This window comes from Panthera uncia (assembly GCF_023721935.1).
Source record: "Panthera uncia isolate 11264 chromosome A1 unlocalized genomic scaffold, Puncia_PCG_1.0 HiC_scaffold_16, whole genome shotgun sequence".
Lineage (NCBI taxonomy): Eukaryota > Metazoa > Chordata > Mammalia > Carnivora > Felidae > Panthera > Panthera uncia.
The window spans coordinates 45,508,699-45,523,089 of record NW_026057576.1 but is presented as its reverse complement, the minus strand read 5'-3'; the positions used below and the strand labels follow the sequence as shown (position 1 = coordinate 45,523,089).

Below are 14,391 nucleotides of genomic sequence, written 5' to 3'. Positions count from 1 at the left end.
CAGAATTAAAAAGATTAACAGTTAAGACAAAAATGTTGACACAAAAATGCCTTTTGAATTTTTTTCTCTAATGATTTAAATATGAGGAGAAAGTAGCTCAACTGAGATGACTGAGGAAGCCACATTTATTTCTAAGGTACATAACTCAGTTGTTTGTAACTGAAAATTATGAACCACTTTACTGCATGAACTGAATAAACAACAAATTTAAAACTTAGAAATAGTTACAGGAATAAGAATAGCATTTGCTTGTTAGAACTAAAAAACGCAACAGATGCTATTCTTACCTGGAGGTCATTTATTTGGCAACTGCAGCAACGGAGAAAGGCTTTCAGCTTACAAAACTGGGTGTGAAAACGATACACTCACCCTTCAGTTTTCCATCAGAGCTTACTTCATCTATGCTTACCAAGGTTGTAATAAGATTTCTGGCTTCTTGAACAATCATAAATTCAAAGCAACAAACCGAGATGAGACATATGAAGTGCCACCTGGGGCAGTATCAGAAAATGCCTTTATATAGAAAGGAAGGACTTAAACAATTATTAAAAAAGATTTAAAAAGGCATGGAAATTGGAGTTATTTTGTGTAAGAACAAAAAAATTCTACATTCTTTAATGGTGATTTGTTGAAAGAATCACTATGTTGATAATGAATTCACTTAAAAAGAGACATTTCTAATGACAAAGGAAATGTTTTAATGCTTAAATTCCAATTATTTAGAAAGTTTACTAACTAGCTAAGATTAAATTATGGAGTGGTATTACACTTGCTTTCCAATACAGCATAAGTAATGTAGTATTTCCTTAAAAGCAACAGAAAATTATGGTTAAGAATATGGGTTGTAGCCAGAAAGATTTGGGTTTCAATGCTGGCTTTGACACTTCACTAGTTTCGGATCTTAGGCACTTAATTAATTATTCTTTCTAGGCCTCCCTCAAAACATTGTTGGAAGGATTAGATAAGATAATAAATTCACAGTGCTTAGCAGAATGCCTAGAACACAGTAAGTTTGAAAAATATCATTACTGCTATAAGAATTATGAGAACTTTGTATTAAATGGTTCATAGAAATAAAGATCCGCTGGCCTAATTACTCTGAATTATCTATAATTAAACAATTTTTAACACAACCTATTTCCTTTAATGACACAAAGTTCATGTCAACAAATGTACATGATTGTGTGCTTTCTTTGATGTGGAAAAAGGAGAAGATAAAGATTTAGTTACAGTTTTAACAAGCAGAAGTTACAATTTAATTTTCCTTAATCTATTCTATCTTATTTTCCTTCAATTATTTTCATCAAAATTTCCCACTCAAATAACTTAAACATTATCTCCCACCCTCCAAACTTATTCCTTTGGGGGGATAAAGAAAGAATAACATGGGAATAATGATGATAATTACAGGATGATTTTTAGTGTCCCTGATTGGATCAACAGAAGAAAATTCATCTTTTAGTATTATTTCTTCTTCATTCTTGTCACTTGGGAATATGTTTTCTAGAGACTTATTAATTTGTTATAACTAAATTATTAGACAGTGAAATAATCTGGAGCTTTCATAGAATTTATTATACTGAGATGTAATTCATTAAGACTTTGGTGGCTGATGACACTAATTCCACAGTCAAAAGAGAGTATCGGTAATGACGTTGTTAAATGACTATTCTCACAGGACAGCTGATACTATTTGTTTGTATTCCAACTCCTTCAACAAAAACCACAGAAGGCAAAACTGCAGAAATGGATATTGCAGGAGATAATCAAAATGTGGAAGATGGGATATTTCGTAAAGTATCATTTTAAGATTTAAAAAATACTATTAAATTGAGAGATGTAATTTAAAATTCTCTCTTCGTAACAGAGGAGAGATCCCCAGAAATACCCAACACCTCTGGACTCCATGGTGGAGAATTCTCTTTTACTATGGATTTGCCTGAGTGGTTTCTATAAACAAACTTATTATTGTTTCTGAAAAGCCAAAAAAAAAAAAAAAAAAGCTTGATTACTGGACCTATGGAAGGCTATTATATTAAAGATTCTTTAGGAAAAACCAATATATGAACATTTGAGTTTGACCACGAATGCACAAAACAGATCAGCTGCTTTTAGAAATCCATTATATACTAAGCTTTCACAGTGGCTATTTCTTTACTTTAAATAATCGAATAATACAGAATTATATAAAATTATATGTAAAATTAATGATAATACAAAACTGTAGGTCAATGACTGCTTTAAAAGACATTAAAGGGACACCTGGGTGGCTCAGTCGGTTAAGCGTCCGACTTCGGCTCAGGTCATGATCTCACAGTTCGTGAGTTCGAGCCCTGCGTTGGGCTCTGTGCTGACAGCTCAGAGCCTGGAGCCAACTCTGGATTCTGTGTCTCCCTCTCTCTCTGCCCCTCCCCTGCTCGTGCTCTGTCTCTCTCTCAAAAATAAATAAACATTAAAAAAATAAATAAATAAAAAGAGATAAAAATATAAAGCCAGTGTTTTGGCAGCCTTTGCCAACTGATAATTAAAGTAAAATAAATAGTTGCCAAGTTATAAATCAATGAGAATATTGGGTAAAAGCCATAGAAAAGTGCATAAATAAAATAATCTTTATCCTTTATAAGATTATTTCTCCCCCAAATTCATTATAAATAAGAATGGTCTTAGAAATACCTTCCGGTACTTCAGAAAAATGGATTCTAACAACAGTGCTGTACTAACATTCATCAAACCATTCATTCACTCATTATTTATTGAACATCCACTATGAGCAAAGCACTGTGTTAGGTATAGGTGACAGAATGATAAATGAATAATCTCTATCCTCTCAAGACTCCTAGGTTTAACAGAGGAGGAAATGTAAGAAATACCCCTAATGCCTCAGTTTTATCAATAGTTTTTAGAAACATAATATTTTTGGGGGCATCCGGGTGGCTCAGTTGGTTAAGTGTCTGACTCCTGACTGTGGATTAGGTCATGATCTCACGGTTTGTGAGATAAGGCCCTGTGTTGGGCTCTGTGCTGACAGTGTGGATCCTGCTTGGGATTCTCTCTCTCTCTCTCTCTCTCTCTCTCTCTCTCTCTCTCTAAATAAATAAATAAATAAATAAATAAATAATATAAACTTAAAATAATATAAACTTAAAAAACAAAACAAAACAGTATTTTTTACAGAGGTGTTTCTCCATAACCCTTACACACAAAAAACAACTGCTAGTCAGCTGCATTCACCAACCCAGTGGGTAGAGGTCTATGGGAGACTGGCTTTCATATTGCAAGTTGTAACCTTTAAGAGGTCATGAAATCAATTCAGATTGCAACCAGCTAAAAATAATAAAACAGAATGGTTAAAAAAAAAAAAAACAGAATGGTTTAGTAAACATCAGCACTGTGTGTTGTATTGTTTAGTGAAATGCTTGTTTCAGAAGTAGAGAGAGAGAGAACTGCTTCCCTCTCTTCCTATATATACCTCTCATTCCCTTCCACCTGCCCCAAGACACATCCTTAAGCAGTCATCCAATCTGGGGAAAAAAAAAAAAAAAAAAAAAAAGGCATTTTGCTAGGTATGAAATTTTAACAATAACTTGCAAAAGATGAATTCCAAATCAGAGCTGATCTAATTCAGTCTAATTGAAAATGTGTGGGAGAATCTGCTGTTGCAGATTATGACTGCAGTAGGTTCCTGAATAATATATTTGAAAAAGTACTAAATGCTGAACACTGGTTTGCTTTAGAAGTAAACAATAAACACTATCTATAATTTGTTTCTTTACATATATATATGTATTTAATATCATTTTTATATTTTTTCTAAGGCTTTATTTTCTTTGGGACCCTTTATCTTGTTAATCTTAGTTTTACTTGTCAGAATACTTTCCAGAAATGTAATCTCTGAGACATTATTGTAATGAAAACTTACATCATTAGCTAATTAATCATGTTAATGACATTATTATACCTATTTCATTTAAATTTTTAAATGAGCATTTTCCACAAATCTAAAATATTCAGGAATATTATTACATGTAACCATATAATACATGAATATAGCAAAATATAGAGTTTAAAATCTACTAACTGTAAATTGTTTATTATTTGAATAAATAACTTCCAATTTTTACTGTAATATTTAGTGCTGTGAGTATGCCATTAATATAACCCTCTTATTTCCTCAGGTAAAATTCCTTTAAAATTACTGGATCAGGGGCGCCTGGGTGGCTCAGTCAGTTAAGCGGCCAACTTCAGCTCAGGTCATGATTTCGTGGTCCGTGAGTTCCAGCCCCATGTCGGGCTCTGTGCTGACAGCTCAGAGCCTGGAGCCTGTTTCAGATTCTGTGTCTCCCTCTCTCTGACCCTCCCCCGTTCATGCTCTGTTTCTCTCTCTCTGTCTCAAAAATAAATAAACGTTAAAAAAATAAATAAACAAAATAAAATTACTGGATCAATTTTTTAAGGACGTTAACACAGGTTACCATACTATCCTCCCCAAGAGAGGTTCCATTTTCTAAGCGCATGAGATTCCCCTTTTAAGGGTACTCTTGCCAACAGTTTGAAAACAACAAAGAGACCTATGTAAAGGTAGAAAAAAGTTTAAATTTATATTTCTTTCATTATTAGGGAAAATACATGTTTTCATCTATTTCTCAACAATTTTCATGTGTTTTCTTGGAAAGAGTACAATCCTTCTACCTAGTCTCTAGAAGAGGAAGAAGGTATGTTCTCTTGGTAAGAGACCTTTCAAAAGTAAGGACACAAGCCCTTTCTCCTACATAACACAAGTATTATTTTTCAGTCTTCATTTATTTTTCCTAAATGGTTTCTTCCCCTACTTTTAATCAACAGATCAACAGATTAATCCCCAGACAGACATAATCTAAAATTTCATCTGTATTTACTTTTAATAGCTTTATAGTTCTGTATTTACATTTACATAGGATCCATCTGAGTTTTATTCTGATATGCAGTGTGAAATATGGAAGTAATTATTTTCTCGAAATACTCAAATGATTATCACAGCACTGTTTGTTATCCAATCCACCTTTCCCCGTAATTTGCAAAATAAGCTTTACAACGAATATATTCTTAAATTCATGTGATTATGGGTCTTGAGCTTTGTATTTGATACCACTTATGAACTTTTTTTTGTGGGTTTTAACTGTTCTTGCCTCAGAATGCATTTTAAAATGTGATACGTATTTCTTCTCATTATTTCTTTTTATCAATCTCTTCAAAAATTGATTACTTTGTTTTTTTCCTTCTAGTTATATTACATAATTACTTTGTTCAGTTAAAAAACAGCATGCCAGCAAGTAATATTACTTGATAGAAATAAAAAAATATGTAATATTGAATATCGCCTTCCAGGAACATGGGGTTTCTTCTTATGTATTAGTGAAGTTGAATGCTTTTCTTGATAATAGCCTCTGTACTATTCCTATTAAAAGTATTCCAAGTAATTATATATTTTTGGTTGTTACAGTGGATGAGATTTTTTTCTTTTTTTGTGTGTTCTAACAATTCCAGTCCTTTGTGGTACACATATTTCTGAAATATATTTATCTTGTGTGCGCATGTGCGTGCATGCACGTTGCGTGCATGTGCAGCATAGGGCTAAGTCCTACAGTAAAATAAAGCTCGACATGATACAGACCTTGTACTAATTGAGCTCACATGCTATGCTCTGCTATTTATTATTTTTTAAAATTAGACTATGTCCAACATGGGGTTCTACCTCACGACCCCGAGATCCAGAGCTGCATGTTACCACTGAGCCAGCCAGGACCCCATGTTATGCTAATTTTAAAAGAAAAGTTTGTACATGTACCTCTATTTTTTTTTGATATTTTTCACATTCCAACTGGCACTGTGTGAGATTTCTTGCAGTTTCCTCCTGTATAAGTTGAACACGCTCACTTTCAAAAGATTTTAATTTACTTTGATGGAGATATTCTGTGACTTTGCTTTCTGAACTAAGTTGTAGTTCTCTGTACCTGAAAGAAGCAGAATGATTATAAGACTGTACAGAAACTGCAATGATTTATATAAACATAAACATTACATCTACTTTTTCTATATTCCCATCTTATACAGTTAATAACATATATTTATTCAGCAAAGCTCTTGTAAATAATTTAGATAGCCATATGTATGGAAATATGATAAGTCTGGAGAACAAAACACACCAATTAAACCACCTCTATGGTTCCTTTATTTTTATCCCTTCCACCCCCAAATAATTATTGCCTAGTATTAATATTTTGTAAGACATTTAAAATAAAAGAGTAAGTTTCAATTATATTGCTTAAAATGATTTAATTTCTATATATTTCGAAGGTCTTCTTAAATCTACAGCAAAACTGTTTCCAAGCTTGTTGTTTCTTTCTAAGTCTAAATAATGTCAGATGGAGGATAGCATGAAATATGCACCCTGAGCTGCAAATTCTTAGGACTTTTAGAAAATAAAATTCTAAGTTGGTAAATGTACACATGTTTACATATATATACACATATACATATACATATACATATACATATACATACACATATACATATATATATATATATATATATACAGACAGATATTACAGGAAAACAGAAGTACAAATTACAAATAATGTATAAAATGTATAACAAGTAGTCTATTGTAACACAGATAAGGAACAGTTTCTTCATTTTATAGGTCTAACTAGTAATAAAACCTTTTCCATATATAAATCACCACATATTATAAATCTGAAAATGCTTCAAGATGATTATGCTCTAGAGAGGAAAACACAGACACATTATCTTGTCTTAGGGAGCTATTATGAATCCAATACAATGCTAGATATGTTATTAAAATTCATTTATTCAAATATTTTATTCAGCTTGTCACTATGCTAGACAAATGTATATATAATGGTAGACAAAATGTCCCCCCCTCCCTTAAACAAGTTAGTTTTCTGGGGAAGATAGGCAAATAAACATGAAAATTCAATAGAGTATGGCAAGTGCTTCAATAGGGCAATCCCTAGGTTCAATGGGAACGTGAAGGAGGGAGACATAACTTGGTTTATATAGGTGTGTGCGTGTGTTTGTGACGGGGGGGGGGGGGGGGGGGGGGGGAGTGTATAATGTTTGGGATGGGAACCGTCATAGAGTGAAGAAATAAGAGTATATGTACGGCAGGGAAGCAGCAGAGAGTACAGTCTGTTTTATTCAGGGTATCTCATTTAATCCCTACAACAACCCTATTAGGGATTTTTTGCCAGATGAGGAACCTGAGGCTCAGAGATGTCAAAGAATTTCTTTAACAGGCAGAAGCTGCTAGTACATTTCAGGTTGGGTTTGAAGTCCAGCTATATTCTACTCTACGGCAATGATCTTTCCACTACTACATGATATTCTTAACTGACATTTCTGAGACCAGATAAGCTTTTCAAAGGTCATTTTACCAAGTGACAATAACAATAACATTCAAAGTATAATCAGAGAAGACAGGTAGTAGGTATTTGCTCCTGGCTGCTTCACTCTTGGCACTCTTTTAGCTTTGATGAAAACACATGGTGTTCAAATTGGTGGAAGGTCAATGTATACTGGTACATATGATTTAATATACAGGAAGGCTTTCAGGTGAATGTCAGCTTGGGGGCTTAACTTTTTAACTTTTTGGGAAAGCTTATATATATATATATATATATACACACACACACATATATGTGAAGAAAATTATAAGAAGTTATATATAGATATGTATAACTATAGGTATATAAAAATATTCTTTGTATGGATAAGCAAACATTGACAAAATTTTTTATTGAGACATAATATATACACCATAAAAGTTAACCCTTTTAAGTATACAATTCATTTTTTTTAGTTTTTAGTATATTTACAAAGTTGTGTATCACCACTGTCTAATTACAGAATGTTTTTATTACCCAAATAAGAAATTCATGTCAATTTAGCAATCACTCCCCATTCCTCTCTCTCCCCAAGCCCTGCCTACCACTGCCCTACTTTCTCACTCTATGGATTGGCTTACCCTGGACATTCCATATAAATGGAATCGTATAATATGTGGTTTGCTGATGTTTTCAAGGTTCATCCACGATGTAGCATGAATTGGTATTCTACTCCTTTTTATATCTGAATAATATTCCATTGTATGGATATACCATATTTTGTTTATCCATTCATCAGTTGATGGACATATGGGTTATTCCCACTTTTTTGGCTATTATGAGTCATGCTGTTATGAACATTTGTGTGTTAAGTTTTTGGGTAAACATGTTTTCATTTCTCTTGGTTATATACCTAGGAAAATAATAGGTTATATACCTAGGTCATATAGCCACCCTATTTCTCAGTTTTGAGGAATTGCCAAATCGCTCTCCAATGTGGCTGGACTATTTTACATTCCCACCAGCAGTTATAAGGGTGCCAATTTCTCCACATCCTTATCAACACTTATTATTATCTGTTTTTCTTTTATTATAGCCATGCTCATAGGCATGAAATGGCAAACAAATTCTTTCACTCAAACACTTATTAATTCAACATTTTACTGACGTGAAAATACTCCCTGGGGAAGGTGGTTTTATAAATATAATTGTATACGGTGTGAGAAATCAGTATGTATTTTGTATGCTAAACTAGGGAAGACACTAGACTGCATTATACAAAAAAATTCTAGTTAAGTCATTTAGAATGTGATGTTGATCTTTAAAATTGCTTTGAAAAGATTAAACTGCAAAGTCTGCCTTTTTATGGATTCAAGACATTGTAGGTAATCAATGCCAACTCCAAATAGGAAATTAAAGCCTTAGCTTTTAGCTCCACCTGTTCTTATTTATTACCCAACACTTGAAAGTTACTTTCAGCACTATTACTCTCCCCCCATATTGAAAACTTAAAAAAACAATAGTTATCTCTGAGAAATTTGAGAGCACTACGTTTAATAAATTGATAATTCTGTAAGTCAAATGGTAATTCTAAAGGACTAATCTACTCCTACGTTGTTTGTACAATGAAAGAATCTGCTTCCAATCATCATGTCTGTGTAATAATTAATTTATTAAAGTGAACTGTGAAGATGCTGAAGAAACATCAGAGCTGCAGAAGCAGTTCCAGCAGTGAGGAACGGACCAGGACAAGAGCACAGCCTAACAGTCTCAGTCTCAGGTAATTCCCGCTTTGTGTTTTGCTAATGTAACCTGTCACATTTTACTTTGCTGACTCAGACTTCTCATCTTATCCTCAAAATATGAACATCTTATGTGAACTAAGTCATTATTATTCACATGTTAACAACCTTATGTTTGACATTCTAATTCAGCACAGTTACCTTAAGAGGTTTAATTTCCTATAAAGTTAAAAGTATAATCAGAATCTTCAAGAATCCTCACAATGATCTCATCCCAGGCCTCAATTTAGTTAGGTTACGCTACATTTGTAACTGGGTTTTCAGTTTTCATAAGACTCACCCATATATCACATACTACTTTAAAAAACAGTAATATAAAGTCCTAGAATTAATTTTATTTGCTCTTATGGGATACACTACAACAGATTAAAAAATTTTTTTGTATGTTTTTATATATTTTTGAGGGAGGGAGAGAGAGAGAGAGAGAGAGAGACAGAGAGACAGAACGTGAGTGGGGGGGAAAGGGCAGAGAAAGAGAGGGAGACACAGAGTCCAAAGCAGGCTCCAAGCTCTGGGCTGTCAGCACAGAGCCCAGTGCGGGGCTTGAACTGATGAACATGAGATCATGACCTGAGCTGAAGTTGGACGCTTAACCGACTGAGCCACCCAGGTGCCCCTACAACAGATTTTTAAGCTGGACATATGAGGAGAAGAAAGGTGAAAAGGTGAAAATCACCTATTAAATAGGGAGCTGCCAACCTGCTGACCCCTAGGAAGTACCCTCAGGCCCTGGCCAATTCACCCCAAGCAGCACGGCAAATTCTGCAATCCTGAGAAATAACTGTGGGAGAGAGGAGCGTGGCAGTCAATCCTCAGAAATGGGAGAATGAATTTAAACAAAAGCACTGTCTAAAATACTGAGTAACAAGAGGTTTTTATAACAGTATTTACATGAGCAGACTTAACATACACACTACGGTGAAGGTTTTGCTCATTATACTCTAATGTATTAAGCCAAGAAGTGTATATGACTTATTCCCAACTCTAGCAACAAGGTTATCATTGGGTAAAATGGTGAAGGACCTATGTAATTATTAACCTTTTATTTAAACTCAGTTTTTATTTTTCAACAAGAAGCAACAACTGATCTTTGAATTTTGTCCACAAAATGTTCATGGCTATCCCGATATTAAAAGTGGATATTGATTCGGAATCATTATCTAATCTCATTTGATAGATAGCCATTCTAAGGCAAAATATCCAAAATAGATTGTATTCAGTCATGAGGTTCCTATAATTACCAGGACCAGGAAGTGGTCCTTCCATTAAGAAATTTTGAAAGCTTGTTCAATCTGGAGGGAGGGTGGAGCAACCATTGAGGCAAGCATCTGTCTGCGTGCCAGAGGACAGCTGTGTGCAGAGAAAGAGTACAGGAAGTAAAACCTGCACAAGGAAGATTGGCAAAAGACACTAAGCAAAGTAATAGGATTTCCAGTTACTGGCAAGGGTTCAGGGAAGGATTTTTAGGAGTCAGGCATTAGGCAGATTAACTGAGAGAAAGGACTGAAAGGTAGTCTGGGTCAATACAGAGAATATACTGTGGGGCTCAGAGGAAGACATGGGAGCAAACAGTCATATGACTGGACCCCTGCATCCTTTGTGCGAGGGGGATAATCTAATTCTATATTTCACAAGCCAAGGGGGCTGAGACTGCTGATTAACTTGCTACATGTAAGAGGAGTGCTTTGAAACAGAGGTGGGACCCGAATCTCCAGATAGGAAGGCTTTGGTGGAATTTGCTGTGGGAAATGGAAGTTGACAAGGGCAGAAGCTGACCTCTCTAATCACCTGAGAAGCCATCTTGCCCACACAGGTGGGCTACAAATCCCAGTTTACTTTGCTGTCTCAGATTCCTCTTTCTGCTTGTTCTGTTAATAAGGCCTCAGTGAGTTGATGTTCAGTTCCTTTTCAAATTACTCATTTTGGTGGAGCTAATAACTAATCCATACCTTAACTACTTTTGTGCCTGCTATTTATAATTCCCAGGGGTAAGACTCATTTTCATTCTTTTTACAGAGAATTTTGGTTGTGTTTCTTTTTTTTTCTTAAAAAAAATTTTTTTTAATGTTTATTCTTGAGAGAGAGAGAGCGAGCGAGCGAGCATAAGCTGGGGAGGGGCAGAGAGAGAGAGACAGACAGAGAGAGACAGAATCCTAAACAGGCTCCAGGCTCTTAGCTGCCAGCACAGAGCCCAATGCGGGGCTTGAACCCATGAACCATGAGATCATAACCTGAGCCGAAGTCGGATGCTTAACCGACTGAACCACCCAGGTGCCCCTTGGTTGTGTTTCTAGACTTGTACCACACGCATTTGTAGACCTGTATCACATGTTCAAAATGCCTCTGGATAAATTACTGAGTAATTAACCAAACTCTAAGATTCACTTACTTGAATTAAGAATGGGGGATAAAACTGTTGCTTGGATTTTCTGCTTCTGTGGCTGAGGAAAAGCTAATTGCCTTAGGTTAAAGATACAAAACCACTAAGTTTTCCATTATGTCTAAAGTTGGTTTTTTTTTTTTTCTGGTTCTCAACATTATATATCTGTATATATTTATAGATCTATATCTAATATTACATTAACTAGTGTTCTACCAACTATGTATTTAAAGCATACGGAGTATGAGGCACAAGAAGACATGATTCTTTTTACAAAAGTATATTTTAAATTTCTTCTTTTAAAATTGCTATTTTATATAGGGTTAACTTTGCATTAACCAAAATATTTCATTCATCAATACCTAATTCACTTAAAAATATTTATTGTGCACCTAACTGTGTTAGGTATCAATTATTAGGTACCAGCGAACCACAAATAGCATCACTATTCTTCAAAGAACTTACATTCTAATGGTGGGAGATAAACAAGTGGAGGGTGATAATGCTAATAAATTCTAATTGTAATAATAATGTAGAGTGAGGGAATAGGGAATGATATTGATATTAGTGGTGGTCCTATTTTAAAGAGGTTGGGCAGGGAAGGCATTTCTCTGTTAAGGTGATATTTGAGTAAAGACAAGCATATTAGGTTCACTAAAATTTAACTAATTGATTAATAAGAAAACATTTACGGGCCGTACATCATATTTAAAATTTATATAATATAGACACTTTCTGTTTAAAGAAGAGATAGGATATCAAATATATGAAGGCAAAAGAAGTCGTTCACTCCTATTTGAAACTTGGTAACTTAAACCAGTAGTTAAAATTATGCACCAAAACTACACTAATGGATTTATTAGAGTCTAATCTACATGAATTGCAATTAAAAGAAAGAGGCGGGGAGCATGGATGGCTCAGGGTTGAGCATCCTACTCTTGATTTTGGCTCAGGTCATGATCCCAGGGTTGTGGGATTGAGCCCCGCATCAGGCTCTGTGCTGAGTGTGGAGTCTGCTTAAGATGCTCTCTCGTTCTCTCTCTCTCTCTCTCTCTCTCTGCTTTTCCCCTGATCATGTGCATGTGTTCGTGCATATGCACTCTCTCTCTAAAAAAATAAAAAATAAGAAATAAATAAAAGAAAGAGGACCCAGTTTTTAACAAATGAACTGGTGATAATCAGGATGAGTGCAACTATTTTACAGGGCTAGGAAACAGATACTTATTTGAACAAACAATTCTGTTACTGTTTCATTTTTATACTTAGGTAATTAATAAGCTACATAAGAAATGTCTTTTCACTGTTTATAACCTGTGTCTTTTTAAAAATGTCTTTTTAATTTTTGTACTGATTACATAATAATAGGAGGAAAATATCATTTATAAGCTCATAATGGTAACTGCTGTTTAAATTTTTATATATTTCCTTCTCATCTTTTCTGCACAATTAAAAATTTTCAAATTTATCTTCAATTCTGTAAGTACTTTATCAAATCCATTCTTCAGAGTGAAAGTTTCAGATATTACAAATAACAATTAAAGATCTTTTCATCACCACTCTCAACTTCATTTCTCCTTTTAGAGATAAACACTGTTACCAGTTTTCTGTGTATTTTTCCAGAGTTTTTTTTAAAACAATGCACATGTATTATACACAGAAGGATATATCGGTCTCTTTTTTTCTTTTTATTTATTAAAAAAATGGCATCATGTCACAAATACTCTATAAATTATTTTTTTCACTTAAGAATATGTTCTGGGATCTTTCCCTGTCTGTACTTCATTCCTTTCATTTGCTATAGAGGTGACCACAATGCAGACAGATTATTTAATTTCAATCCATTTATTTAATTCTAAACTGATGAATGTTCAGATTATTTCCAATTTTTTTATTACATACAGTGCTTTCAAGACTATCCTAAATAATGCTTCCCATGCACAAGTAAATGTTTTTCTAGGAGACAGATCATGAAGTAGAATTGTTGGGTCAAAGGATTTAAATTATTTTTTTTTTAATGTTTATTTATTTTTGAAGGAGAGAGAGACAGAGTATGAGCTAGGGAGGGGCAGAGAGAGAGAGAGAGAGTATGAGCCGGGCAGGGGCAGAGAGAGAGGGAGACACAGAATCCGAAGCAGGCTCCAGGCTCTGAGCTGTCAGCATAAACATGGGGCTCGAACTCACGAGCCGAGCAGTGAGATCATGACCTGAGCTGAAGTCAAGCGTTTAACTGACTGAGCCACCCAGGTGCCCCTAGGTGAAAGGATTTTAAATTTTCATAGATTTTACCCAATTTTCTCCAAATAGCCATATAGTATTGAAACATGACCAAAAGTGTATGAAATATGGTTTCTCCACATCCTCACCAATCTTTGATATTCTCATACATAAAATGTTTACTATGCACATTATATATGTAAATCACACCTTCATATAGTTTGAGGTCCTTGTTTTCACTGATAGAACTTAAAAGGCTTCTATGCTTCTAAACCCCTTTCATAAGTAGTATTGGCCCCATAATTTTCCGTTGAGTATTTCTCTATTGTTAGACATTTAAATTCTCCCTAATTTCTTACCTCATTTTTCACACCAAATAGTAGCACCCAGTTTATTCGCCCACCTAATGCAATGGTTTTACTCTGAATTTTCAAAACAAAATATATCTTTGAAGGAGAATAAGGCCTTTACAGTTAAGGGCTGCTGCAAGGACTATGAAGTAACCCTACTGAGCAATGCCAGGATGGCTGGGAAAAGTGTAGGGGCCCCAAATATGCCTGTTTTAGTAGAGGATATTCTCTTTTGGATCCATATGTTCTAATGTGTTTCTTTA

The 14,391-nt window shown here is 34.5% G+C and overlaps 1 protein-coding gene across 5 annotated transcripts in view; it reads right to left on the bottom strand.

The window, feature by feature from the left end:
• PIBF1 (progesterone immunomodulatory binding factor 1) overlaps positions 1–14,391 on the bottom strand; it is a 201,543-nt gene that overhangs the window by 82,917 nt on the left and 104,235 nt on the right. For all 5 annotated transcript variants that reach the window (XR_007461128.1, XM_049647059.1, XM_049647060.1 and 2 more), the window contains exon 11: positions 5,825–5,990. Coding sequence is in view for 4 of the 5 variants with exons in the window: in XM_049647059.1 (XP_049503016.1) it covers positions 5,825–5,990 (166 nt within the window). In the remaining variant the exon portion in view is untranslated. The remainder of the gene's footprint in view (positions 1–5,824; positions 5,991–14,391) is intronic.